Below are 26,167 nucleotides of genomic sequence, written 5' to 3' on the forward strand. Positions count from 1 at the left end.
TTGTAGTGTTTTTGAACCTATAAAGACATAAGTGTTCATCCCCATGTAATAATCTCCCCTATCCTGGCCCCTTCCAGGAATAACATCCCCCATCCTGGGCTCCTTCTTGTAATAATGTCCTCATCCTGGCCCCTTCCTGTAATAATGTTCCCCATCTTGGCCCCTTTCTATAATAGAGTCCTTTGTTCTGTCGCTCTTTTCCAACACATTTAAAACAATTCTTACCTTTCTCCTCTCCGACACGCGGTCTCCTCTTCCATAGCTAGCGCAAAGGACGGCAGCTGACGTTGGCGTACCCACCGTGGGCTGTGAATGAAAATGGGCCTGCCATGCCCCACCTGTGACAAGCACTTCAACGTCCGCTGCCAATCTGATTGATGCAATACATTTCTGCTGTCTTTCTTGAACGCATATCTAGCAGAAATAGACACTGGCATTGGCAGGCCCATTTTCTGGACATTTGGACCTTCTGTGACCATTACTGTTATGCCCAGCCCACCCCTCGATTTGATCGCTTTGTGGTGATGCTATGGTAGCTGGATGCTTTACCATGGCCTCCACATCTGCCATGACTGAATTTGGAAAGAACTATACAAAATGTGTATGCCATAGTCATAATTTATATCTTCTATTCGTTTCTGTATTGCTGAGTAATTAAGGTTTGTATTCAAATGAAAATTTGTTTCCACGCCCAGCTCCAACTTCTTTAGCTTGATTGATGGCTCACTGTGTGTCATCAGGTTCCAGGCAAGGAAATTGGACAGTGAGCTGTCAATCAAGCTAAAGAGGCTGCTTTTGGGTGGAGAAACAACCTTAGAAGACAGTGGCTTGTTAAGTGCTTTGTCACGACCAGAGCTCTTAATACATATTTGCATATGAATTAAAATGCTAATTATTTGGGAATACAGTAATAAATAGAGGTTAAAGATCTGCATGCTGATATTTGCAGTTTGGGGGGTTAGTCTTACAGATTGCAGACATATTCTCTTTAAATGATTTTATTGTTTTATTATGTCCAATGCATATCTTACATGACCAAGTATGGCCCGGTTTAGGTCCACAATCGGTTATATTCTAGAGACTGCTAATCTGCTCCTAAGGCAGGATGAGGTATATATGTCTGCATTATTCCAGATATCGTGCCAAAACAGTGTCCATGAGTTGCCTGGTATTGCAGGTTGGCTTCATCAAGGTAAATGGGCTAAACTATAATACTACACACAATGGCTCCGATTAATCAAAAATAGTCTTTTATTTGAAAAAAAAAAATTAAATAAATAAATATATATATATATATATAGTACAGACCAAAAGTTTGGACACACCTTGTCATTCAAAGAGTTTTCTTTATTTTCATGACTATGAAAATTGTAGATTCACTGTGAAGGCATCAAAACTATGAATTTAGGCTGGATTCACACTAGCGTTCGATCGCGCAGCGCATAGTGCGCTATCAGGCGCACGCGCAATGTTCCCCTATCTTTAACATGGTGATCGCAGGGTCTTGCGAATGTACGCGCTCTCCAGCGTTTAGCGTGCGCTGCGCATTTTACAGGTGTGCGCAAAGACGCGCCGTACGCTACATGTTGCATTTTTTTTCCGTCGGCATCGTTAAACAAATCGCGTGCGCACCCAAAAATAGCATTACAGTCTATGTGGTCGCTGACGAGCGCTTGGCACCGCGCACGTCAGCGCCTTGTGCGCGCACGCGATTTGAGTAAACAATGTCTAGACACTTGTCTAGAACTCCCCCTAAACAAGCAACATTGTTTTGGAGGAGTGTACATAAAAGAAGGTGTCTTCAGGGTCAGACAATTACTCTACATAATGCCTTGCAGAGACCAGACAAGCATTCTACAAGAGCCTTCTACCTGTGGATTCAAGCTTCAGGAGCCAAAATGTGAGTATTCTTAAAAATAATGTCTGTGTGTCCTGTACAATTTATTATGTACTAATGTATTTTTTGTTTTCTTTTCAGCATGTCTTCTTCCGGATCGGTCTATTCGCCATCTCGGCAAGAACTGGCCCAAGCTGATCGTGAGGTGAGAATCTTGCTGCCTTTTGGTAAGTATAGCTGCCTCTAGAAATGTGTTTTAATTTTTTCTTTCTTTACAGATATCGGACACGGGCAGTGAAGATGGAGTGCGGCAGCGGTCTGAGCGGCAGCGGTCTGAGCGGGAGCAATCGGAGCGGTCTGAGCGAGAGCAGTCGGAGCGGTCTGAGCGGGAGCCGTCTGAGCGGGAGCAGTCTGAGGATTCTGAGCGGGAGCAGCGTAGTCAAGTCGTGGCGAGGAGACGCAATGTGAGTATATATATATATATATATATATATATATATATATATATATATATATATATATATATATATATATATATATATATATATATATATATATTTTTTTTTTTTCTGTCTTTCTTTCTCTTGCTTCTTTTCTGTTTCTTTTGGTATCTTTTCCAAACTTCTAAACATTGTATATTTTTTTTTCTAGGTTCCACAGCGGGATGACGAAGAAGTCTACATAGACAACGAGCACCTCATCCTCCTCGTTGAGGAGCGCATCCCGTTGTGGGACAGCCGTGACCAGCAGTACAAAGACACAGTGGTGGCCGCAGCAATGATGGATGGCTGAGACAGCGCCTCTGCAGCTTCAAAAAGGGCGTTTAGTAAGTATAAAGATGCTCTGTGATACAGCATTTATTTTTGGACCTGATGGTGCTGATGTGCTTTTTGCAAGATATTTTCTTGCATTAAACACACCAATGCCTGGTGGAAAACTGTGATTGATTTGTGTCTTCAACTGCTGCATTGCTTTGTGGACCTGACGGTGGTGGTGTTTTTTGGCAAGATATATTCTTGCATGAAAAGCACCAATGCCTTGTTGAAAACTGTGATTGAATTGTGTCTTCAACTGCTGCATTGTTTTTTGGACCTGATGGTGGTGGTGTATTTTTGGCATGATATATTCTTGCATGAAAAGCACCAATGCCTTGTTGAGAACTTTGATTGATTTGTGTCTTCTACTGCTGCATTGTTTTGTGGACCTGACGGTGGTGTTTTTTTGGCAAGATATATTCTTGCATGAAAAGCACCAATGCCTTGTTGAGAACTTTGATTGATTTGTGTCTTCTACTGCTGCATTGTTTTGTGGACCTGACGGTGGTGTTTTTTTGGCAAGATATATTCTTGCATGAAAAGCACCAATGCCTTGTTGAGAACTTTGATTGATTTGTGTCTTCTACTGCTGCATTGTTTTGTGGACCTGACGGTGGTGTTTTTTTGGCAAGATATATTCTTGCATGAAAAGCACAATGCCTTGTTGAGAACTGTGATTGATTTTTCAACTGCTGTCTTGATCCTGTTTTCACTCTTGTTCCTGATGATACTGTTGTTTTCGCTGTTACATATATTGTAGCAGGAAACATAACAGTGTCCTCCGTCTCAACAGTTACTGCATTGTGTCTAGAATTTTATTGGTGCTGCAGCAGAGACTGTTTTCAAAGTTCAATCAGGTGTGTGTGGTGAGAATGACGTTAAACTAGTGCATTTTTAATTTTTTTTTTTTTTTTTACCAACAGTGAAAAAAATCCGCGCTCGATGAAGGACCGCTTCAACACTGATGTTCGTGCTGAGGGACAGGTTCGCAGTGGTTCAGCGGCAAGGCGCAGAAGAAAGTACCGCTACCATCGCGAGTTGGCTTTCCTGAGTCTGGTCCTTGCCAGCAGAGCGTAAGTTTTTTTTTTTCCTTTGTTCTTAATATGTGCTTTTCTATTCCACAGGTGATGCTTCTTGTAAATGCATGATACTAATGTTTTCCCTTTCTTTCCCCAGCACTTGGAGCAGCACCCTGCAACCTGACCCTGTCCCGGAAGCGGTTCTTCATCGATCGACCTCGGGCCCGTCCCAGCCATCCGACAGCCAGGAAGCATGTTGCAGGTCAGCAACAGAGACAGCTGGTGGCCAGGAAGCTAGTCCATCAGGTGTTCTCCTGTCCCAGGTCTCTGTCACTGGTTATGCGGGCACTACCCGCCAGCGGCAGAGGGCCTTGGACAGGTATGTCATGCTTGAGTTCATGCACTTGAGCGAGGCCTTTAAGGCCAGCCTCAAGATGCTGGCCGCCAGAACGGAAAGCGTTTTTTCCCTGATGGAGCGTGGTTTTAACCACATGGAACGTGGTTTTAACCACATGTAACACCGCTTCCACTCTGTTGACCAGCGCCTTGACCGTCTGGAGGCCGACCTCAACAGACCAGCGCGCCATTTTTTCAGTAAAATTGAACAGGGCATGGCGGAACACCTTAGTTCTGAGCAACAGCTGAGTGTGTTACAGGCCTGCAACACTGCTTACTTGCAGGCTATGCAGCAGAATCGGTATGTTCAGCAGTCATTGGTGTCATTTCCAACAGTTCCACCGCTGACTCGCTTAACCACACTACCGACTTCTGCTGCATACCACTGCACGGCCACCTGCATTCCCAGCGAAGCCGGACATCACTACACCACCTCAAGTCTGAGTGCTGCTGGACACTCCTCCGCCACCACCACTATGGCAAGCGCTGCTCCTGTATAGAGCACCACCACCGCCACAGCACCACCAGCTTGGAGCAAAACCACCACAGAACCTGCTTGGGCCACCGACACCAGCAGTCAACAGCAACGGAGCACCGCCAGCACTCCTCAGCAACAGAGCACCGCCAGCACTCCTCATCAAAGGAGCACCACCAGCACTCCTCATCAAAGGAGCACCACCAGCACTCCTCATCAAAGGAGCACCACCAGCACTCCTCATCAAAGGAGCACCACCTGCACTCCTCATCAAAGGAGCATCGCCACCACTCCTCATCAAAGGAGCACCACCACCAATTCTCCTCCTCGTAGTCCCCCAAGAACTTTGGCTGAGATACGTGATACGCAGCCTCCTTCACGTAGCACCGACCCAACATGCTCCCCTTCTAGGAGCACCGCCACTGCCACTTTGAGCAGCACCGCCACCACAGAGCAGCAAAGGGGTGATCCGCATTCCCTATTTTACAGGGCAACTCCACAGTCACCAGGCGGTCTACAAAAGAAAGGCGGTCACAGGCTGCAAGTAGGTCGGGGCAGGATATGCCTGTGCCAAAAAAGAAGAAAAAAAGCTTTGTTTGTCCATACACTGTCTCCTCCTAATGTGTCTCAACCTGCCTCAATGTCCATTCCAGAGCTCCCTTCCCCGAGTACTTTCGTCACCCCTTCTCCTAGAACCCCTTCCTCAACCTCCAGTCGTTCCTCGTCTTTCCACACACTCAAAGTATCCCAATCTTACCCCAAACGTCATTCATAATAAAATTTTTCTTGTTTATTTTTGGTTTCAAAATAAATGTGCACTTGTGCTTTCAAAAAATTGGTATTGGTTTACTGTGTCTATTGCCGACTACACACACTGCGCCATACACTTAGGGTTTTTGCAAAAACATATATCTCTGTTTCTTGTGTGAGACTTGTTTCTTGTGTCAGTCTTGGAGATATGTGTTGTCAACAAACCAAATCTACATGACTTTCCTTTTCCAGAACAGTCTCTACATTCTATGAATATTGCACAGAGTGCATCCAGCAGGGTTCCCCAACTCCAGACCTCAAGGTCCAACAAAAGATCATGTTGTATGGAATCCTCTCTTTGAAAAATCTTTAGCAACTGAAGCTATGGATTTCATTACAACATGATCTGTTGTTGAACCTTGTGGAGTTGGTGAAGATGTAGAATGGTTTCGTTGACAAAACATATCTCCAAGACTGACACAAGAAACGTCAGTAATCGAGATATCTGGTGTATTGCAAACTGAATAGAGTTGGTTTCCCTAACTACAGTGTTCAAACCAAACCAACATAGCATGTTTTTAGTAATTACATTGGGGTTAAGAAAAAAATTTAAACATGATATGTTGGTTGACATTAGGAGTAAATTTTTAAAACCCTTGCTATAGAGGATGGTGTTGGTGCAAGGTATATCTATTGTTCTCATTTAAAAAATGCAAGGAACTATACATATACCTTGTAAATAGCCACATAATCTATATAGGCACCAACTCAGGAGTATTAGTGAATTCATGATGCACAAAACACAGCATCATAAATTCACTGATACACACGGCTACTTGGTAAATGGTATTGGGAGTGTAAAAACAGAGAATGCACTCAGTACAGGTATCAAAACGTTTTTTGTTATTAACATACGAACAACATGCAAGACAAATTTTTTAAACCATTTGCTCTTGCCATTGCACCCGTCCTACATCTGAGTTGAAGTATGCCGCAAATTGGTCCCTCATTTGGCCAACTTCAACAGATGATCTGAGAGTGAGCTGTGTAAATTCAGGCAATGGATTAGGATCAGCATCATCAAGATCTAAGTTCGGGGGCTCTCGAGAAAGTACAAAGTTATGTAGAACAACACAGGCCTTGACCACCACATCCACTGTTTCCAGTTTCAGATTAATAGCTGTGCCAAGAATGCGCCATTTAGATACAAGTATACCGAAGGCACACTCTACTGTTCTCCTGGCCCTGGTCAGCCTGTAATTGAAAATTCTTTTTTGTAGGTCCAAGTCCCGGCTGGAGTAGGGTTTGAGGAGGTGTTGGCACATCTGGAATGCTTCATCACCAACCATTACAAATGGCTGTGGCGGACCTTCGGTGTTGGGAAGAGGCCGTGGCATGAGGAAATTGAAGTTGTTGCCATACAACCTCCTGCCCATGTCCGATGTCTTAAAAGCCTGGGAGTCATTACCACGGCCAAATGCCCCAATGTCCACTGCAATAAACGTACAGTCTGCATCCGCAATGGCCATGAGTACAGTAGAAAAGTACTTTTTGTAGTTAAAGAACTCAGAGCCAGTTCTTATGGGCTTGATAATCCTGATGTGTTTCCCATCCACCGCTCCCAAACAGTTAGGGAAATTGCAGACGGTCCAGAATCTTTCAGCGATGTCCAACCACTTTTCTGCGGTTGGCATGGGCATGAATTCGGGACAAAGAACGTTCCACAAAGCCCGGCAGGTGTCCGCTACAATTCCAGACAACGTGGAGATTCCAATCCGGTACTGGAAGTGCAGTGACGAGAGGGTCTCTCCAGTAGCCAGGAATCTGTGACACAAAGAAAACAACAAAAATTAATATTTGTGTTTATGTAATTTTTTTACACACGTTACATTATAAAAAAAAATAAAAAAATTCTGCAGCCTTTGTTTCAATACATGCCATCCAAAAATTAACGCAGCTTGTAGTTACCGACATGGCAGAACTATAATTCTGCCAGATTTGGAAGAGTACATGTCACAAGCAAGAAAATTCAGCAGACATTGGTTTAGCAAAACTACGTACCTTAATGTGATCAGGAGCCGTTCCTCAGGAGTAATCGCACGCCGGAGCTGCGTGTCCTGTCTCCGGATGACTTCTTTTACCCGACCAAGCAAACAGTGAAATGTTTCTTGGGTCATCCGAGTATAATCCGTAAATTTCTCCGGGTTTGCCTGGAGCTCGCTGTATAGGGTGTGGTACGCTCCACGGCTCTCCCAGAGTTCCATAATGGGATGTATCCACATACGCCGCTGCTGCCGTCTTCGCTGCCTCTCTCTCTCCCTCTGTTCATGGCAAGCAACGGCATAAGCCTGAGCCATCCTCATGTCCAGATCCAAGTCAAAGTAAAAGCTCTTCCAGCGCAGATCCATGTTTCTCAAGTCAAATGCAAGCAAATGTGAAGAATTCAGGTGTAAACAGGGTCTGTATAAAGAATTTCCATAGACACGCCCACTGGTGTCCCATTGGTGGAGTGTGTTGCAAGAATTTTTCAAGGATTTTTTCTCCAGTTTATTGCGCATAAAAAATGCAAACGCATGAAAAACGCTTACAAATGCATAAAAACGCTGCGATTTTTTCTTCTAATGCGCACAATAAAGCTACAAAATAACGCAGCCTTTACCAGCATTTGCATGCGCTTTTGACATGCGTTTCATGTGCGCTCCAAACGCAGCGCAAATAAACCGCTAGTATGAAAGTAGCCTAACACATGTGGAATTATATAATTAACAAAAAAGTGTGAAACAGCTGAAAATATGTCTTATATTCTAGGTTCTTCAAAGTAGCCACCTTTTGCTTTGATTACTGTTTTGCACACTCTTGGCATTCTCGTGATGAGCTTCAAGAGGTAGTCACCGGAAATGGTCTTCCAACAGTCTTGAAGGAGATGCCTAGCCCTTGTTGGCCCTTTTGCCTTCACTCTGCGGTCCAGCTCACCCCAAACCATCTCGATTGGTTTCAGGTCTGATGACTGTGGAGGCCAGGTTACCTGGCGTAGCACTCCATCACTCTCCTTCTTGGTCAAATAGCCCTTACACAGTCTGGAGGTGTGTTTGGGGTCATTGTCCTGTTGAAAAATAAATGATGGTCCAACTAAACGGAAACCGGATGGAATAGCATGCCGTTGCAAGATGCTGTGGTAGCCATGCTGGTTCAGTATGCCTTCAGTTTTGACTAAATCCCCAACAGTGTCACCAGCAAAGCACCATCACACCTCCTCCATGCTTCACGGTGGGAACCAGGCATGTTGAGTCCATCCGTTCACCTTTTCTGCGTCGCACATAGACACGGTGGTTGGAACCAAAGATCTCAAATTTGGACTCATCAGACCAAAGCACAGATTTCCACTGGTCTAATATCCATTCCTTGTGTTCTTTAGCCCTGACAAGTCTCTTCTTCTTGTTGCCTGTCCTTAGCATTGGTTTCCTAGCAGCTATTTTACCATGAAGGCCTGCTGCACAGCCTGAGCTGCTGTTAACCTGCGATTTCTGAGGCTGGTGACTCGGATGAAGTTATCCTCCGCAGCAGAGGTGACTCTTGATCTTCCTTTCCTGGGGCAGTCCTCATGTGAGCCAGTTTCTTGCTTGATGGTTTTTGCCGCTGCATTTGGAGACACTTTCAAAGTTTTCCCAATTTTTCAGACTGACTGACCTTCATTTCTTAAAGTAATGATGGCCACTCGTTTTTCTTTACTTAGCTGCTTTTTTCTTGTCATAATACAAATTCTAACAGTCTATTTAGTAGGACTATCAGCTGTGTATCCACCAGACTTCTGCACAACACAACTGATGGTCCCAACCCCATTTATAAGGCAAGAAATCCCACTTATTAAACCTGACAGGGCACACCTGTGAATTGAAAACCATTTCCGGTGACTACCTTTTGAAGCTCATCAAGAGAATACCAAGAGTGTGCAAAGCAGCAATCAAATCAAAAGGTGGCTACTTTGAAGAACCTAGAATATAAGACATACAGTATTTTCAGTTGTTTCACACTTTTTTGTTAATTATATAATTGCACATGTGTTAATTCATAGTTTTGATGCCTTCAGAGTGAATCTACAATTTTCATAGTCATGAAAATAAAGAAAACTCTTTAACCCCTTCACACCCGAGCCTGTTTTTGTCTTCGTGACCGGGCCAATTTTTTCAATTCTGACCAGTGTCACTTTATGAGGTCATAACTCTAGAACGCTTCAACGGATCCTACTGATTCTGACATTGTTTTCTCATGACATATTGTACTTCATGATGGTGGTAAAATTTTTTAGATATGAGCTGCGCTTATTTGTCAAAAAAATCAAAATTTGGCGAAAATTTAGAAAATTTTGCAATTTTCAAACTTTTAATTTTTATGCCCTTAAATCAGAGAGTGATATCGCACAAAATAGTTAATAAATAACATTTCCCACATGTCTACTTTACATCTGCACAATTTTGGAAACATAATTTTTTTTTTTTAGGAAGTTATAAGGGTTAAAAGTTGACCAGCGATTTCTCATTTTTACAACAAAATTTGCAACACCATTTTTTTTAGGGACCACCTCACATTTGAAGTGAGTTTGAGGGGCCTATATGACAGAAAATACCCAAAAGTGACACCATTCTAAAAACTGCACCTCTCAATGTACTCAAAACCACATTCAAGAAGTTTATTAACCCTTCAGGTGCTTCACATGAATGAATGGAATATGGAAGGAAAAAATAAACATTTAACTTTTTTTCACAAACATTTTACTTCAAAACCATTTTTTTTTATTTTCACAAGTGTAAAAAGAGAAAATGAACCACAAAATTTTTTGTGCAATTTCTCCCGAATACGCAGATACCCCGTATGTGGGGCTAAACCACTGTTTGAGCACACGGCAGAGCTCAGAACGGAAGGAGCGCCGTTTGACTTTTTCGATGCAGAATTGGCAGGAATTGAGATCGGATGCCATGTCGCATTTGGAGAGCCCCTGATGTACCTAAACAGTGGAAACCCCCCACAAGTGACCCCATTTTGGAAACTAGACCCCCCAAGGAACTTATCTAGATGTGTGGTGAGCACTTTGAACCCCCAAGTGTTTCAGTAAAGTTTATAATGTAGAGGCGTGAAAATAAAAAAATCATTTTTTTCCCACAAAAATGATCTTTTAGCCCCCAAGTTTTATTTTCACAAGGGTAACAGGAGAAATTTGACCCTAAGAGTTGTTGTCCAATTTGTCCTGAGTACGCTGGTACCCCATATGTGGGAGAAAACTACTGTTTGGGCACACGGTGGGGCTCGGAAGGGAAGTAGTGACGTTCTGAAATGCAGACTTTGATGGAATGGTCTGCGGGCGTCATATTGCATTTACAGAGCCCCTGATGTACCTAAACAGTGGAAACCCCCAATTCTAATTCCAAACCTAACCCCAACACACCCCTAACCCTAATCTCAGCCCTAACCATAACCCTAACCACAAACCTAACACCAACACACCCATAACCTTAATCCCAGCACTAGCCCTAACCCTAGCCCTAACCCTAACCCTAGTCCTAACCCTAGCCCTTGCCCTAGCCCTAACCTGTGTACCTGCTTTTTTCTTTTTTTTTCTTTACTTTTTTTTTATTTTTGTGACAAAATCGCTGCGCTGCGATCTGACTCATAGTAACGCCACTTCTCCTCTGATCTCACACTGACAGATGATCAGAGGAGAAGCAGCGTTACTATGTGACAAGATCGCTGCCTGGCACACAGTAATGTGACTTCTCCTCTGATCTCACAATGACAGATGATCAGAGGTGAAGCAGCGTTACTGTGTGACAAGATCGCTGCCTGACACAGCTGTGCCAGGCAGCGATCAGCTGTGCCAGGCAGCGATCTAGTCACACAGTAACGCTGCTTCACCTCTGATCATCTGTCAGTGTTAGATCAGAGGAGAAGCCGCGTTACAATGAGTGAGATCGCCGGGAAACAAGCGGCTTTCCCAGCGATCGCTCCCATTGGCTGCTGTGACGCTGGCGTCATCAGGACCTGAACCAATCGGGTCTCGATGACGTCGGGGGTCCCAGCATGCATTGTGCACCGGGATCCCCGCGTTGTAAGGTATGTGGGGGTCCCGGGGGGCACAAAACCGCCGACAGTAGATAAACGTCGGCGCTGCACAAAGCCCAGCAAGCGCCAACGTTTATCTACTGTGGGCGGTCGGGAAGCGGTTAAATGAGAAGGTGTGTCCAAACTTTTGGTCTGTACTGTATATAATCAATTTTTTTTTTAACATCCAATAGTCATGGAAATTTGCTACTTTCATTATGCCAGTCATATAATGGTGACAGTTTGGGACATGAAGTCATTACAGCACAGAACAGTGTTGTTTATGCATAGTGTTCTTTTATACATACTTTATAAAGACCTAAAAAGTGAGGAGCCTACCTAATAACTTTTATTTTAATTCATTATATAGGATGAGGATGTAAAGATGTGGCAAGTTGAAGTTGGCCCTCAAGTGAAAGGAAAAAGGACGTATGCTATGAGTAAACCTCAGGACAGTGAAACTGTTATAGATCTCACCCCAGGTGAGTACCAACCATTGAACTCCGAGAGGAATTGTTCTTCCCGTAATAGAATCCCATGCACCACTCAATTTGGGTCCCTGCTGTCTTAGGGAAACTTTCCAATATATTGCCATAAAATTGAGAGTTTGTGTGTGTGTGTGTGTGTGTGTGTGTATATATATATATATATATATATATATATATATATATATATATATATATATATATATATATATATCCTGTTTCCCCGTAAATAGGGCGCCCCCCGAAAGTAAGGCATGCTAGGGGGAGCACTGTGCCTGCTAATATAAGGCACCCCCCCGAAAATAAGGCATACCTTATTCTGTCCATGGCGCATGCAGTTGTGTCTCGCTCCAGCTGTCCCCGCAAGTCCAGTGCCCTCCGGTGCCCGCCACTGCAGCCGTGCTGTTCGCAGGAGTTAATCACAGCCTCGGAGCTGTGTGCCGATCTCCGCCCATGAGCCCTGCGCCAATCACAGCGCAGGAACCATGGGCCAGCTGACATCATCCATAGCCTCTGATTGTTCCTGGGCTGTGATTGGCTCAAGGCTCCTGCACCACCAAAGCACTGAAAGCAGCACCGCGGAGGAAACCAGTAAGAAAGTGAAAGTGTGTGTGTGTCTGTGTATGGGTGTGTGTGTGTGTGTCTGTAAGGGTCTGTGTATGGGTGTGTGTGTCTGTGTGTACCGTACACACATGGGAGGCTGCAGTGGGATACTGTGATAATGGGAGGCTGCAGTGGGATACCGGGATGATCGGAGGCTGCAGTGGGGTGATGTGGGATGATGGGAGGCTGCAATACTGTACTGTAGAATGATGGGGGCTGTAATGGAATGATGGGGTGCTGTATTGGGGACTGTAAAGGGATGATGAGGGCTGCAATGGGATGATGGGAATATTTGGGGCTGCAAAATAATGATGGGGCTGCTACGGTAAAGGAACTGCTGTGGGTGATTGTTATGGTAGCGGAACAGTGTCCACAAAGTGTGTGGGAGCCATTTTAGAGCCCTTATGTTTTGTGGCCCTGTGTGGGAGTCAGGCAATTACAGTACCGTACCGTAGTGTGTTACTTTGATTTGTTGTCTGCTTTTCTGCTGAACGGTCTACCGTAAAGTACCGTACTCTAAAAGAAATACCGTAAACAATGGTGATACGGTATATTTTTACCCCTAGACATGAGCGCTAAAAGAAAGAGCTATTCCATCGAGTACAAAAAAGGAATCGTGGAAGAATCTTGGGGCAAAAATCTTACTGAATTCTGCAAAGAGAAAATGTTGAGTGTCCGATTGGTCCAAAAATGGCGAGCAGATTACGGCAACCTCAGTCAACAAGTGGACAGCGGAAATGCTAAAAAGCGCAAGGTTGGATCTGGTCGGCAACCATTATATTCCGAGCTGGAAGACCTTATCTGTGAGTGGGTTGCTGACAGGAGAGCAAAGACATTGGTTGTGACTAGGGCTGAGATTCAAGAATTTGCCCTTGCAATGGCACCACAGTTTGAAATTGCCCCTGAAGAATTCAAGGCATCTCAACACTGGCTGGATAACTTCCTTCAACGAAGTGAACTTTCTTTGAGAAGATCCACAACACTCTTTAGGCTGGAAGATGCTGAAATTATTAAACGCGCATTTGCATTCAAGACCTTTGTTGATGACGCTGACTTCTCTAAATACAATCTTTCCAACATGATTGCCATGGATGAAACTGCAGTGTTTATAGGCCAAGCATCTCAAACAACAATTGAACAACGAGGTGCCTCCTCAGTGTACGTTCCCTCTGCTTATGAAAGTGCACGTGTTACCTGTATTTTGGCGATGCGTCTGGATGGCACTAAAGTCCCACCTTTACTCATTTCAAAGGGCAAGAAAGACAAGATTGAACGTGTTTCAGGCATTTATATTCTTGAAACTGAAAAAGCCTGGGCCTCACAAGCAGTTATAAGGAAGTGGGTCGATTTAATGCTGCCGCTTGTTATGCGAGGGAGCCAAAGAGGAATGCTGATCTGGGATGCAGCCAGCACACACCGCACCAAAGACATGAAGAACTTCCTTCATGAGAGAAAAATAGATCAAATAATGATTCCTGCAGGAATGACGGGTTATCTCCAGTCTCTTGATATCGCCATTAACAAGCCATTCAAGCACAATTTGCGTGTGGAAATCAATGACTACATTGAAAATAGAATGGAGAGAAATCAACGTGGAAACTTTGTGAAACCTAAACTGCCAGAGATTGTGACTTGGGTGAAGAATTCATGGGAGAAAATCACTGACACTTGCATTGCAAATGCACTACGAGCAGGCTACCTTGACAAGAAGTGCTCATTTAAGGACAGTGCTATTGCTAGACATGAGAGATATGGGCCAATGATTCTGAAAGAAATGGAGTCACAAGAAATTCCACAGGAACTTCAGAGTTTGGATTGTTATGATGATGTTCCAGAAGATGATGACATGGTTGTCATTGAATAAATCTTGTTTTGTGTTATTAAATATTGAGATCAGTAAATGAACCATTGTTCGTTGTTTTACATGTTGTACATGGAAATACCGTAATTATACGGTAGTAACAAGAAATTCTTGATACGATTCACAGTTTACTTGATTCTACTGTTTTGTGATGACTACTGTTCAGCATACGCTGGTATGTTAATAAATGTTAATTTTTTTGTTCAAAAAAAATTTGTCAATTCTTTTTCTTGAGAAAATAAGACCCCCCCGAAAATAAGACATGGTGCAACTTTCGGAGCAAAAATTAATATAAGACGGTGTCTTATTTTCGGGGAAACAGGGTATATGTATATACACACTGCTCCTCAAAAAAATAAAGGGAACACTTAAACAACAGAATATAACTCCAAGTAAATCAAACTTCTGTGAAATCAAACTGTCCACTTAGGAAGCAACACTGATTGACAATCAATTTCACATGCTGTTGTGCAAATGGAATAGGCTGTGAGCACAACCCCCATCTGTGGATGTCGGGCACTAAGACCATCCTCATGCAGTCGGTTTCTAACTGTTTGTGCAAACACATGCACATTTGTGGCCTGCTGGATGTCATTTTGCAGGGCTCTTGCAGTGCTCCTCCTGTTCCTCCTTGCACAAAGGCTGATGTAGCGGTCCTGCTGCTGGGTTGTTGCCCTCCTACGGCCCCCTCCACGCCTCCTGGTGTACTGGTCTGTCTCCTGGTAGCGCCTCCAGCCTCTGGACACTACACTGACAGACACAGCAAACCTTGCCACAGCTCGCATTGATGTGCCATCCTGGATGAGCTGCACTACCTGAGCCACTTGTGTGGCTTGTAGAGTCCTTCTCATGCTACCACGAGTTTGAAAGCACAACTAATATTCAAAAGTGACCAAAACATCAGCCAGAAAGCATTGGTGCTGAGATATGGTCTGTGGTCCCCACCTGCAGAACCCCTCCTTTATTGATTGTGTCTTGATAATTGCCAGGCAGCGGCGGGTCCGGCGGGTGTGGTCCGGCGGTGGCGTGGTGTCCCGCCGGTGGTACTGTGGAAGGGCCTGGTACCACCAGCGGGTGCCATATTGGAATACCCATCACTTGGGTATTCCAATATGGCAGTCGTTTTACTTCCGGTGCAGCGCGGTGGATTGTGGTATTCCATCCAGAATACATTATATATATATATATATATATATATATATATATATATATACTGGCTGAAGAGCCCGGCGTTGCCCGGGCATAGTACCTAACTGTGGGTCCCGCTCTCTTCCTTAAACGGCCCCGCTTTCCACCCGCCATCATGCTCTCTCCTTCCGCAGCCCCGTTCTCCACCTGCCATCATGCTCTCTCCTTCACACAGCCCCGCTCTCCACCCGCCGTCCCGTTCTATCCCTCCAGAGCCGCGCTTTATATCCGTGTCCCGTTCTATCCCTCCACAGCCCCGCTCTCTCCCTCCACAGCCCTGCTCTCCCGCTCTCTCCTTCCACAGCCCCGCTCTCCATGCACCGTCCTGCTGTATTCGTCGGCAGTCCCACTCTCCATCCGCGTCCCACTCTGATGCTTCGTGATTGGTTGGTGATACACACACACATACATACAGTACAGACCAAAAGTTAGGACACACCTTCTCATTCAAAGAGTTTTCTTTATTTTCATGACTATGAAAATTGTAGATTCACTCTGAAGGCATCAAAACTATGAATTAACACATGTGCAATTATATAATTAACAAAAAAGTGTGAAACAACTGAAAATACTGTATGTCTTATATTCTAGGTTCTTCAAAGTAGCCACCTTTTGCTTTGATTACTGCTTTGCACACTCTTGGCATTCTCTTGATGAGCTTCAAGAGGTAGTCACCAGAAATGGTTTTCACTTCACAGGTGTGCCCTGTCAGGTTTAATAAGTGGGATTTCTTGCCTTATAAATGGGGTTGGGACCATCAGTTGTGTTGTGCAGAAGTCTGGTGGATACACAGCTGATAGTCCTACTGAATGGACTGTTAGAATTTGTATTATGGCAAGAAAAAAGCAACTAAATAAAGAAAAATGAGTGGCCATCATTACTTTAACCCCTTAATGACTGTCAATATGTCTTTTAACTGACCTGAGATTTAAGAGAATATCATCCCCATACAGGAGACAATCCAGCAGCTGTCGTCTGTACACTATAGCTGACAACTTGCTGTATCACAAACGATCAGTGTTGTCACTGTCCATATCTGTTTAACCCCTTAGATTATGATGTCAATAGTGACTATCATATAAATGTTTAAAACAGTGTGATTTTTCCCTCTTCATCCCCATCGGCACCCTGAGATCATGATTGTGTGGTCCTGATGTTTGACTTGGCAATTCATGAGCAAATAGCGGCCTTAGAGTCTGCCGGCTACACTGACATGTTCAAAAGTCAGCGAAGTTTAGATGGTAAAAATCAACTTTTTCATTCCTATAATGCCACTTTGTCTTAATTCCTGAAAAGCAAATGAAGGGTTAATAAACTACCTGACAGCAGTTTTCAGTATGTCAGGGAGTGCGGTTTTTAAAATACTATCACTTTTGGGGGTTTTCCAATACGTAGGACCCATAAAGTCACTTCAAACCTGGATAGGTCCCTAAAAAAAATTGTAAATTTTTTTGAAAAAGTAAAAAAATTGCTGCTACATTTTTAAACCTCCTAAAATGCTAGCAAAATAAAATAGCATTTTACAAATGATGCTGATGTAAAGCAGACATGTGGGAAATATTATTTATTAATGTTTTGCTATGGTATGAACATTTGGATTAAAGGGATAACCATTCAAAGTTTGAAAATTGCTATTTTTTTACATTTTTGTCAAATTTCTGATATTCTTTATAAATAAACACAAAACATATCAACCTAAATTTGCCATTATCATAAAGTATGATGTGTCACGAAAAAAAAACCAATCTCAAAATCACTGGAATTTGTTGAAGCGTTCCAGAGTTATTACCACATAATAAGGGAGTTAAGTAATGTGATAGACAGGCCTCTATTCCTTATATTTAAAGACTCTATAGGAACAGGGTCTGTTCCTTTTGATTGGCGGCAAGCAAATGTGGTACCAATATTCAAAAAGGGGTGTAAAAGGGAACCTGGAAACTATAGGCCGGTAAGCTTAACATCTGTTGTGGGTAAAATGTTTGAAGGGTTTCTAAGGGATACCATTATGGAATATCTCAGTGTTAATAAATGTTTAACTCCATATCAACATGGATTTATGAAGGATCACTCCTGTCAAACTAACCTGATCAGCTTCTATGAGGATGTAAGCTCTCAAATGGACCAAGGAGAATCATTGGATGTCATTTATCTCGACTTCTCTAAAGAATTTGACACTGTCCCACATAAAAGATTGGTAAGTAAGATGAGAAACCTTGGGCTATGGGAAAATGTGTGTAGATGGGTAGGTAGCTGGCTTAGTGATAGAAAACAAAGAGTGGTTATTAATGGTGCATACTCAGATTGGGCCAGGGTTACTAGTGGGGTACCACAGGGTTCTGTATTGGGCCCCCTACTATTTAATATATTTATTAATGATTTAGTGGATGGCTTACACAGTAAAATATCAGTATTTGCAGATGATACAAAACTATGTAAGGTAGTTAACACAAAGGAGGACAGTTTGCAACTACAGACAGATTTGAGTAAATTGGAGAATTGGGCTGAAAAATGGCAAATTAGGTTTAACACAGATAAGTGTAAGGTTATGCACATGGGAAGGAGAAACAGATGCTAAAATTACTTACTAAATGGGAAACTGCTGGGGAAATCAGACATGGAAAAAGACTTAGGCATCTTAGTCAATAAGAAGCTAAATTGGAGTGCCCAGTGTCAGGCAGCTGCCACCAAAGCAAATAGGGTCATGGGATGCATTAGAAGAGGTCTGGGGACACGAGATGAAAACATAATTCTCCCTCTGTACAAATCACTCGTCAGACCACACTTGGAGTATTGTGTGCAATTTTGGACGCCGGTGCTCAAGAAAGACATTACTGAACTTGAAAGGGTTCAAAGGCGGGCTACTAAAATGATAAATGGAGTTGGTTCACTACAATACCCAGAAAGGTTATCAAAATTAGGTCTATTTACTCTAGAAAAGAGAAGACTTAGGGGAGACCTAATATATATGTACAAGTATATCAGAGGGCAATACAGAGCTCTCTCCAATGAACTGTTTGTACCAAGGACTGTGACAAGAACAAGGGGGCATTCTCTTCCTTTGAAGGAAAGACAATTTCTGCACCAGCATAGAAGAGGGTTCTTCACGGTAAGAGCAGTGAGGCTCTGGAATTCTCTTCCTGAGGAAGTGGTGATGGCCAACTCACTGAATGAATTTAAGAAAGGAATGGATGCTTTTCTTGTGAGTAACAGTAGAGAAGGTTACGAATAACAGAATATTATAGGTAGATGGTTGACCTTATGGAGAAAATTGGCTTCTACTCTGTGGGATTTTTGCCTTCCCCAGGATCAACAATGCAGAACAGCTGCACTAAAAATAGGCTGAACTAGATGGACTTAAGGTCTTTGTTAGCGTGGGTGGTCAGGAGCGGGAGCTCCGAGAGTGGACCCTCTGGACCGTGGCACCGAGGGACCCCGGGCGAGCTGCCAGGTGGAACCGACCCCTATACAGGGACCGTTAGGAGCAGGCCCAGGGGTTCGAGTACCACGGTAGCCGGTACCGAGAGGGGCGGCTCAGGATGGACCGGAGTAAGACTGAGACTGGAGTAGGACGGCAGGAGCACTGAAGACAGGACTGGAGTAGGACGGCAGGAACACAAGGCAGGACTGGAGTAGGACGGCAGGAACAGTGAAGGCAGGACTGGAGTAGGACGGCAGGAACACAAGGCAGGACTGGAGTAGGACGACAGGAACACAAGGCAGGACTGGAGTAGGACGGCAGGAACACAAGGCAGGACTGGAGTAGGACGACAGGAACACGGGTAGCAGGACTGAGAAGCTGCTGTGAGGAACAGCCGAGACAGGAACTGCAGGAGCAGAGTGTGCACGATGGAGCGAGGCCAGAGTGTCAGGAAACACAACGATCAGGCGCCTCCCTCAGGGGGAAGCGGCCTGATATGGCCCCGTCTGGTCAGCCATTGGTCCAAATGTGCTTCCGGGTCAGGGCACAGCTGGAGCATAAGAAGCAGGAAGGAGGCGCGGCCGCGGCCTATGGCGCATGCGCATAGCATGCAGGGAAGGCATCGGTCGCGGGTCTGTCTCAGGTGACCGCCGCGGCCGTCGGGTGGAGAGAGGCTGCGGCGTGGGAGCGGAGGGCGACTGCGGCGTGGGAGCGGAGGCCGGGTGAGTATGGCGGAGCGGTGTAACAGTACCCCCTCCCCTAAGCCGCCCCCCCCCGGAGATTAACAAGAAACCTCTTGAGGATACGGGGAGCATTAATATTCTCCCGAGGCTCCCAGGATCTCTCCTCAGGACCAAAGCCCTTCCAATCAACGAGAAAGAAAGTCCTACCTCTAACCCTTTTCACAGCGAGGATGTCCTGCACTTCAAAAACGTTGTCGGCACCCACCGGCTGAGGACCAAGATCAAGCGAGGAATGGAAACGATTCAGCACCACAGGCTTCAGGAGAGAGACGTGAAAGGTGTTTGGGATCCGGAGCGAAGCAGGCAACCTCAATTTGTAGGCAACTTCGTTAATACGTCCCAGAATTTCAAACGGACCGATGTAGCGTGGACCCAACTTGTAGGAGGGCAGTTTTAGTCGGACGAATTTGGAGGAGAGCCAGACCTTGTCGCCAACACGATACGGAGGAGAATCCAACCTCTTTTTGTCTGCATAGTTCTTCATCTGATCAGCGGATCTCTTGAGTGATGTGTTGGTCTCAGCCCAAATCTTAGAAAATTCCGAGGACAAGGCATTGGCCGCGGGTACCTCAGAGGCAGGGGTTATCGGAAGAGGGACACCAGGATGTCTGCCAAAAACAATGAAAAACGGAGACTTGGCCGAAGACTCACCAGCATGGTTGTTATAAGCGAACTCTGCCCAGGGGAGTAAGCTGACCCAATCGTTCTGGTGGGCGTTAGAGAAGTGGCGTAAGTATCCCGTAAGCGTCTGGTTGGTACGCTCTACTTGTCCGTTGGACTGTGGATGGTAGGCCGAGGAGAAGTCGAGGGAAACGTTCATAAGCTTACAAAGCGAACGCCAGAACTTGGAGGTAAACTGAACCCCTCGGTCAGACACAATGCGTCGAGGTAGTCCATGAAGCCTGAAGACTTGATGAATGAAGATCTCGGCCAGCTCCGGCGCTGAGGGAAGACCGGGCAGAGGGATGAAGTGAGCCATCTTGGAAAAACGATCCACCACCACCAGAATGACTGAGCAGCCCGCAGAGCAGGGTAGGTCGGTGATGAAATCCATGGCGATGTTCTCCCAAGGAACCGTAGGGACAGGCAACGGAAGCAACAAGCCAGACGGAGATCTCCGTGGTACCTTGTTCTTTGCACAGGATGGACAAGAAGCCACAAAATCGAGTACATCTTGGCGAAGTGAGGGCCACCAGTAGTGACGTTTGATAAGATCAAGGGTCTTCTTAGTTTCGGCATGGCCGGCCAGTTTGGAGGAGTGCCCCCATAGAAGAACCTTTTGCTTGAGATTCTCTGGCACAAGCGTCTTGCCAGGCGGAGGAGTAAGCCAGTTCACTGGAGCCACGGTGATGATCCTAGTGGGATCAATGATATGTGACGGTTCCTCCGTGGATTCGTGTGGTTGGAAGACCCTGGACAGGGCGTCGGCTTTGGAATTCTTGCTGCCGGGACGGAATTGGAGCTCGAAATCAAATCGGGCAAAAAATAAAGACCATCTGGCCTGGCGAGGGTTTAGTCTCTGGGCAGACTGGAGATAGGCCAGATTCTTGTGGTCCGAGAAGATGACAAAAGGATGGACAGCTCCTTCCAGGAGGTGGCGCCATTCCTCCAAGGCCAACTTGATGGCCAAAAGTTCCCGGTCACCGATCGAGTAGTTACACTCGGATGGAGAAAAGGCCTTCGAGAAGAAGCCACAAGGGTGCAGGCGACCGGAGGCGGTTCTCTGGGACAGCACCGCCCCGGCACCAGTCGAGGAAGCGTCCACCTCGAGTACAAAAGGTCGATCGCTCTCAGGGCGATGCAGGACCGGAGCCGTGGAGAAAGCCCGTTTTAGGGACAGAAAGGCCTCCTCTGCCTCAGGAGACCAATCCTTGGAAGTAGACCCTTTACGGGTAAGCACAGAAATGGGTCTTGTGATCGCGGAGAAGTGGGAGACAAATTGCCGGTAATAGTTGGCGAACCCGAGGAATCGTTGTATCGCCTTTAATCCGACGGGGCGAGGCCATTTGAGGATGGCAGACAACTTCTCGGGATCCATCCTTAGACCAGCGTCGGAGATAATGTATCCCAGAAATGGCAGAGAGGTCTGTTCGAAGAGACATTTCTCGATCTTTGCATACAGACGGTTCTCCCGAAGACGCTGAAGCACCAGGCGGACACTCTTTCTGTGGGACGAGAGGTCCGGCGAGAAGACGAGGATGTCGTCTAAGTACACGACCACACAGGAGTACAAGAGATCCCGGAAGATCTCGTTGACGAACTCTTGAAAGACTGCAGGAGCATTGCAAAGACCGAAGGGCATGACCAGGTACTCGTAATGGCCATCTCGAGTGTTGAAAGCGGTCTTCCACTCGTCACCTGCACGGATACGGACCAGATTGTAGGCTCCTCTGAGGTCCAGCTTGGTAAAGACCCGAGCCCCTCTGAGACGGTCAAACAGTTCCGGAATGAGTGGAAGAGGGTACCTGTTCTTGATGGTAATCTCATTCAAGCCCCTATAGTCAATGCATGGCCGTAGAGTCCCGTCCTTCTTTTTGACGAAGAAGAACCCGGCTCCCGCGGGCGAAGAGGATTTCCGTATAAAGCCTTTGGCGAGGTTCTCTTGGACGTACTCGGACATGGCGGTGGTCTCCACGGGAGACAGAGGGTAGATTCTGCCCCTTGGGGGGGTTGAACCAGAAACAAGTTCAATTGGGCAGTCAAACGGCCGGTGTGGAGGGAGGACCTCTGCTTCCTTCTTATCAAAAACATCGGCGTAGGAGCTGTAAGCTGGAGGAAGACCCGGGAGGTCTGGAGGTGACCGTGGAGCGGCCGCCAGGCGGACAGGAGTCAGACAGCGAGCTTGGCACGGGTGCCCCCAGCGGAGTATCTCCCCAGAAGACCAGTCGAGAACAGGCTGATGAGTCCTTAACCATGGAAGACCGAGTAGAATGGCGTGAGAGAGCTTAGGTAAAACGTAAAAGGCTATCTTCTCTCGATGTAAGGCTCCGATTTGCAATTCCACCTCTTCAGTGACCAAGGTGACGGTCACCTGTAGCGGTTTGCCATCCACGGTGGCAATCTGAATTGGGTTAGATAGAGTGACTACAGGAATTTGGTATTTGTCTACCTCTTCCGGCCGAATGAAGTTACCCGCTGAGCCCGAATCCACGTAGGCCACCTCGGAACCACGCCTCCCTCCTGAAACCAAAAGCACAGAAATCGTAAGGGGTTGAGAGGAATCATCATCATCACCTAGGAAGGCCTCTCTTACCTGACCTAGGTGGAGTCGTTTCCCTGTCTCTTAGGACAGGTGCGGATATAGTGTGACGAATGACCGCAATAGAGGCACAGACCTTGTGCCCGTCTCTCTCTCTGACGTAACTCGGCCAACCTGAGATGATCTATCTGCATGGGCTCACCCGAAGAGAGGGAAGAAGATCCGACTGAACGTGAGCTGGCCGACTGAGCGAAAGGAGGAACTGACCTGGAGGAGCGCCTGTCTCTCACTGACTCCCGAGCGCGCTCCAGGAAGCGCAGGTCAATGCGGGTAGCCAGCGAGATAAGGTCCTCTAAGGTGGACGGGGTATCTCGACCAGCGAGTTCATCCTTTATTTTACTAGAAAGACCGCGCCAGAATGCCCCCACCAAAGCTGCGTTATTCCAGCCGAGCTCAGAGGAAATAGTGCGAAAGCGAATAGCGTACTGTCCGACCGTGAGAGAGCCCTGGTGTAAGTTAAAGAGTGACTCAGTGAGAGAGGCTAACCGGCCCGGCTCATCGAAAACCTTACGAAACGTATCCAGGAAAACCGGGAGACTCGAAACGACCGGGTCGTCACGTTCCCAGAGCGGGTTTACCCAAGAAAGGGCCTCTCCCTCCAGATGGGACATGATGAAGGCCACTTTGGCCCGGTCCGAGGGATATTGCTGCGGCAGCCATTCAAAGTGGAGACTACACTGATTTAAGAACCCCCTACAGAGCTTGGATCCCCGGTGAAACGAGGCGGCTTGGCGAGGCGGGGCGTCGGATGAGCAGCAGACGCAGGGGGAGGAGTCGGCACTGCAGCGGCAGCCTGGAGGGCCGACAAGCGACTATCAAAGGAGGCCATGTAGGACAAAATGTGGGTTTGAGTATCTTGCTGCTGGCCCAGCTCCTGTTGGAGACTGGCCAGCTGAGTGGCATTTCCAGGATCGGCCACCTGTAAGGCCGACAAACGGGTGTCCATCGACTTCATGATTGACATAATGCGCCCCTGATTCTCCCGTAGGAATAGCAACTCTTTCTGGGTAGCAGCCGTAGTACCGGCGGAGTCCATGGCCTGATCGTACTGTTAGCGTGGGTGGTCAGGAGCGGGAGCTCCGAGAGTGGACCCTCTGGACCGTGGCACCGAGGGACCCCGGGCGAGCTGCCAGGTGGAACCGACCCCTATACAGGGACCGTTAGGAGCAGGCCCAGGGGTTCGAGTACCACGGTAGCCGGTACCGAGAGGGGCGGCTCAGGATGGACCGGAGTAAGACTGAGACTGGAGTAGGACGGCAGGAGCACTGAAGACAGGACTGGAGTAGGACGGCAGGAACACAAGGCAGGACTGGAGTAGGACGGCAGGAACAGTGAAGGCAGGACTGGAGTAGGACGGCAGGAACACAAGGCAGGACTGGAGTAGGACGACAGGAACACAAGGCAGGACTGGAGTAGGACGGCAGGAACACAAGGCAGGACTGGAGTAGGACGACAGGAACACGGGTAGCAGGACTGAGAAGCTGCTGTGAGGAGCAGCCGAGACAGGAACTGCAGGAGCAGAGTGTGCACGATGGAGCGAGGCCAGAGTGTCAGGAAACACAACGATCAGGCGCCTCCCTCAGGGGGAAGCGGCCTGATATGGCCCCGTCTGGTCAGCCATTGGTCCAAATGTGCTTCCGGGTCAGGGCACAGCCGGAGCATAAGAAGCAGGAAGGAGGCGCGGCCGCGGCCTATGGCGCATGCGCATAGCATGCAGGGAAGGCATCGGTCGCGGGTCTGTCTCAGGTGACCGCCGCGGCCGTCGGGTGGAGAGAGGCTGCGGCGTGGGAGCGGAGGGCGACTGCGGCGTGGGAGCGGAGGCCGGGTGAGTATGGCGGAGCGGTGTAACAGTCTTCATTCAGCCTTCAAAACTGTGTTACTATAAAGGGACACTGGAGGCAGGGTCCCTTCCTCAGGAAGCTGGTGGTGGCAGAAACAGCGCGATGCTGCAGGCCCGGTGTCAGCGGTGAGGCAGAGTGAAGTGCATTGTTTTCCCAGCAGCCATTTTACTGAAACCTTTGAATGTGGGTCCAAGTTTTAAAGTGACTGTACTAAAATGCAAGGAATCTATTGGTATTCACTATCTTAAAAAAAAAAAAAAAATGTCTCCGCTACGAAAGGGTAGACTTGATGGGTGATCAGTAACATAGTAACATAGTAATTAAGGTTGAAGGGAGACTTTAAGTCCATCTAGTTCAACCCATATCCTATCCTAACTTGCCCTAACATGTTGATCCAGAGGAAGGCAAAAAAAAACCCATGTGGCAAACAGTAAGCTTCACATTGGGGAAAAAAATTCCTTCCCGACTCCACATACGGCAATCAGACTAGCTCCCTGGATCAACGCAACACTAAGGAGACTAGTGTATATACCCTGTAATATTATACTTTTCAAGAAAGGCATCCAGTCCCCTCTTAAATTTTAGTAGGGAATCACTCATTACAACATCATATGGCAGAGAGTTCCATAGTCTCACTGCTCGTACAGTAAAGAATCCGCGTCTGAGAGTATGCTTAAACCTTCTTTCCTCCAGACGTAGATGATGCCCCCTTGTCCCCGTCACAGGTCTAAGAGTAAAAAGATCATTAGAAAGGTCTTTGTATTGTCCCCGCATATATTTATACATTGTAATAAGATCACCCCTAAGCCTTCGATTCTCCAAACTAAATAACCCCAAGTGTAATAACCTGTCTTGGTATTGCAGACCCCCCAGTTCCCTAATAACCTTGGTCGCTCTTCTCTGCACCCGCTCCAGTTCAGCTATGTCTTTCTTATACACCGGAGACCAGAACTGTACACAGTATTCTAAGTGTGGTCGCACTAGTGACTTATATAGAGGTAAAATTATGTTCTCCTCCTGAGCATCTATGCCTCTTTTAATGCATCCCATTATTTTATTTGCCTTTGCAGCAGCTGCCTGACACTGGCCACTAAATGTGAGTTTGTCGTCCACCCATACACCCAGGTCCTTTTCAGTGACAGTTTTGCCTAGTGTTTTACAATTAAGCACATAATTATACATCTTGTTTGTTCTACCCAAGTGCATGACCTTACATTTATCCCCATTAAAGCTCATTTGCCATTTATCAGCCCAAGCTTCTAGTTTACATAAATCCTCCTGTAATATAAAATTGTCCTCCTCTGTATTGATTACTCTGCAGAGTTTAGTGTCATCTGCAAATATTGAAACTCTACTCTCTATGCCCCCTACAAGGTCATTAATA

At 46.3% G+C, this 26,167-nt stretch overlaps 1 protein-coding gene across 1 annotated transcript in view; it reads left to right on the plus strand.

Annotated features, from left to right (window-relative positions):
• Positions 1-26,167, plus strand: part of LOC141073590 (uncharacterized) — a 105,953-nt gene that overhangs the window by 13,874 nt on the left and 65,912 nt on the right. The window contains exon 6 of the mRNA XM_073560878.1: positions 11,756-11,867. Coding sequence (XP_073416979.1) covers positions 11,756-11,867 — 112 coding nt within the window. The remainder of the gene's footprint in view (positions 1-11,755; positions 11,868-26,167) is intronic.

This window comes from Dendrobates tinctorius, unplaced genomic scaffold (assembly GCF_039654945.1).
Source record: "Dendrobates tinctorius isolate UK_male_01 unplaced genomic scaffold, ASM3965494v1 ptg000308l, whole genome shotgun sequence".
NCBI lineage: Eukaryota > Metazoa > Chordata > Amphibia > Anura > Dendrobatidae > Dendrobates > Dendrobates tinctorius.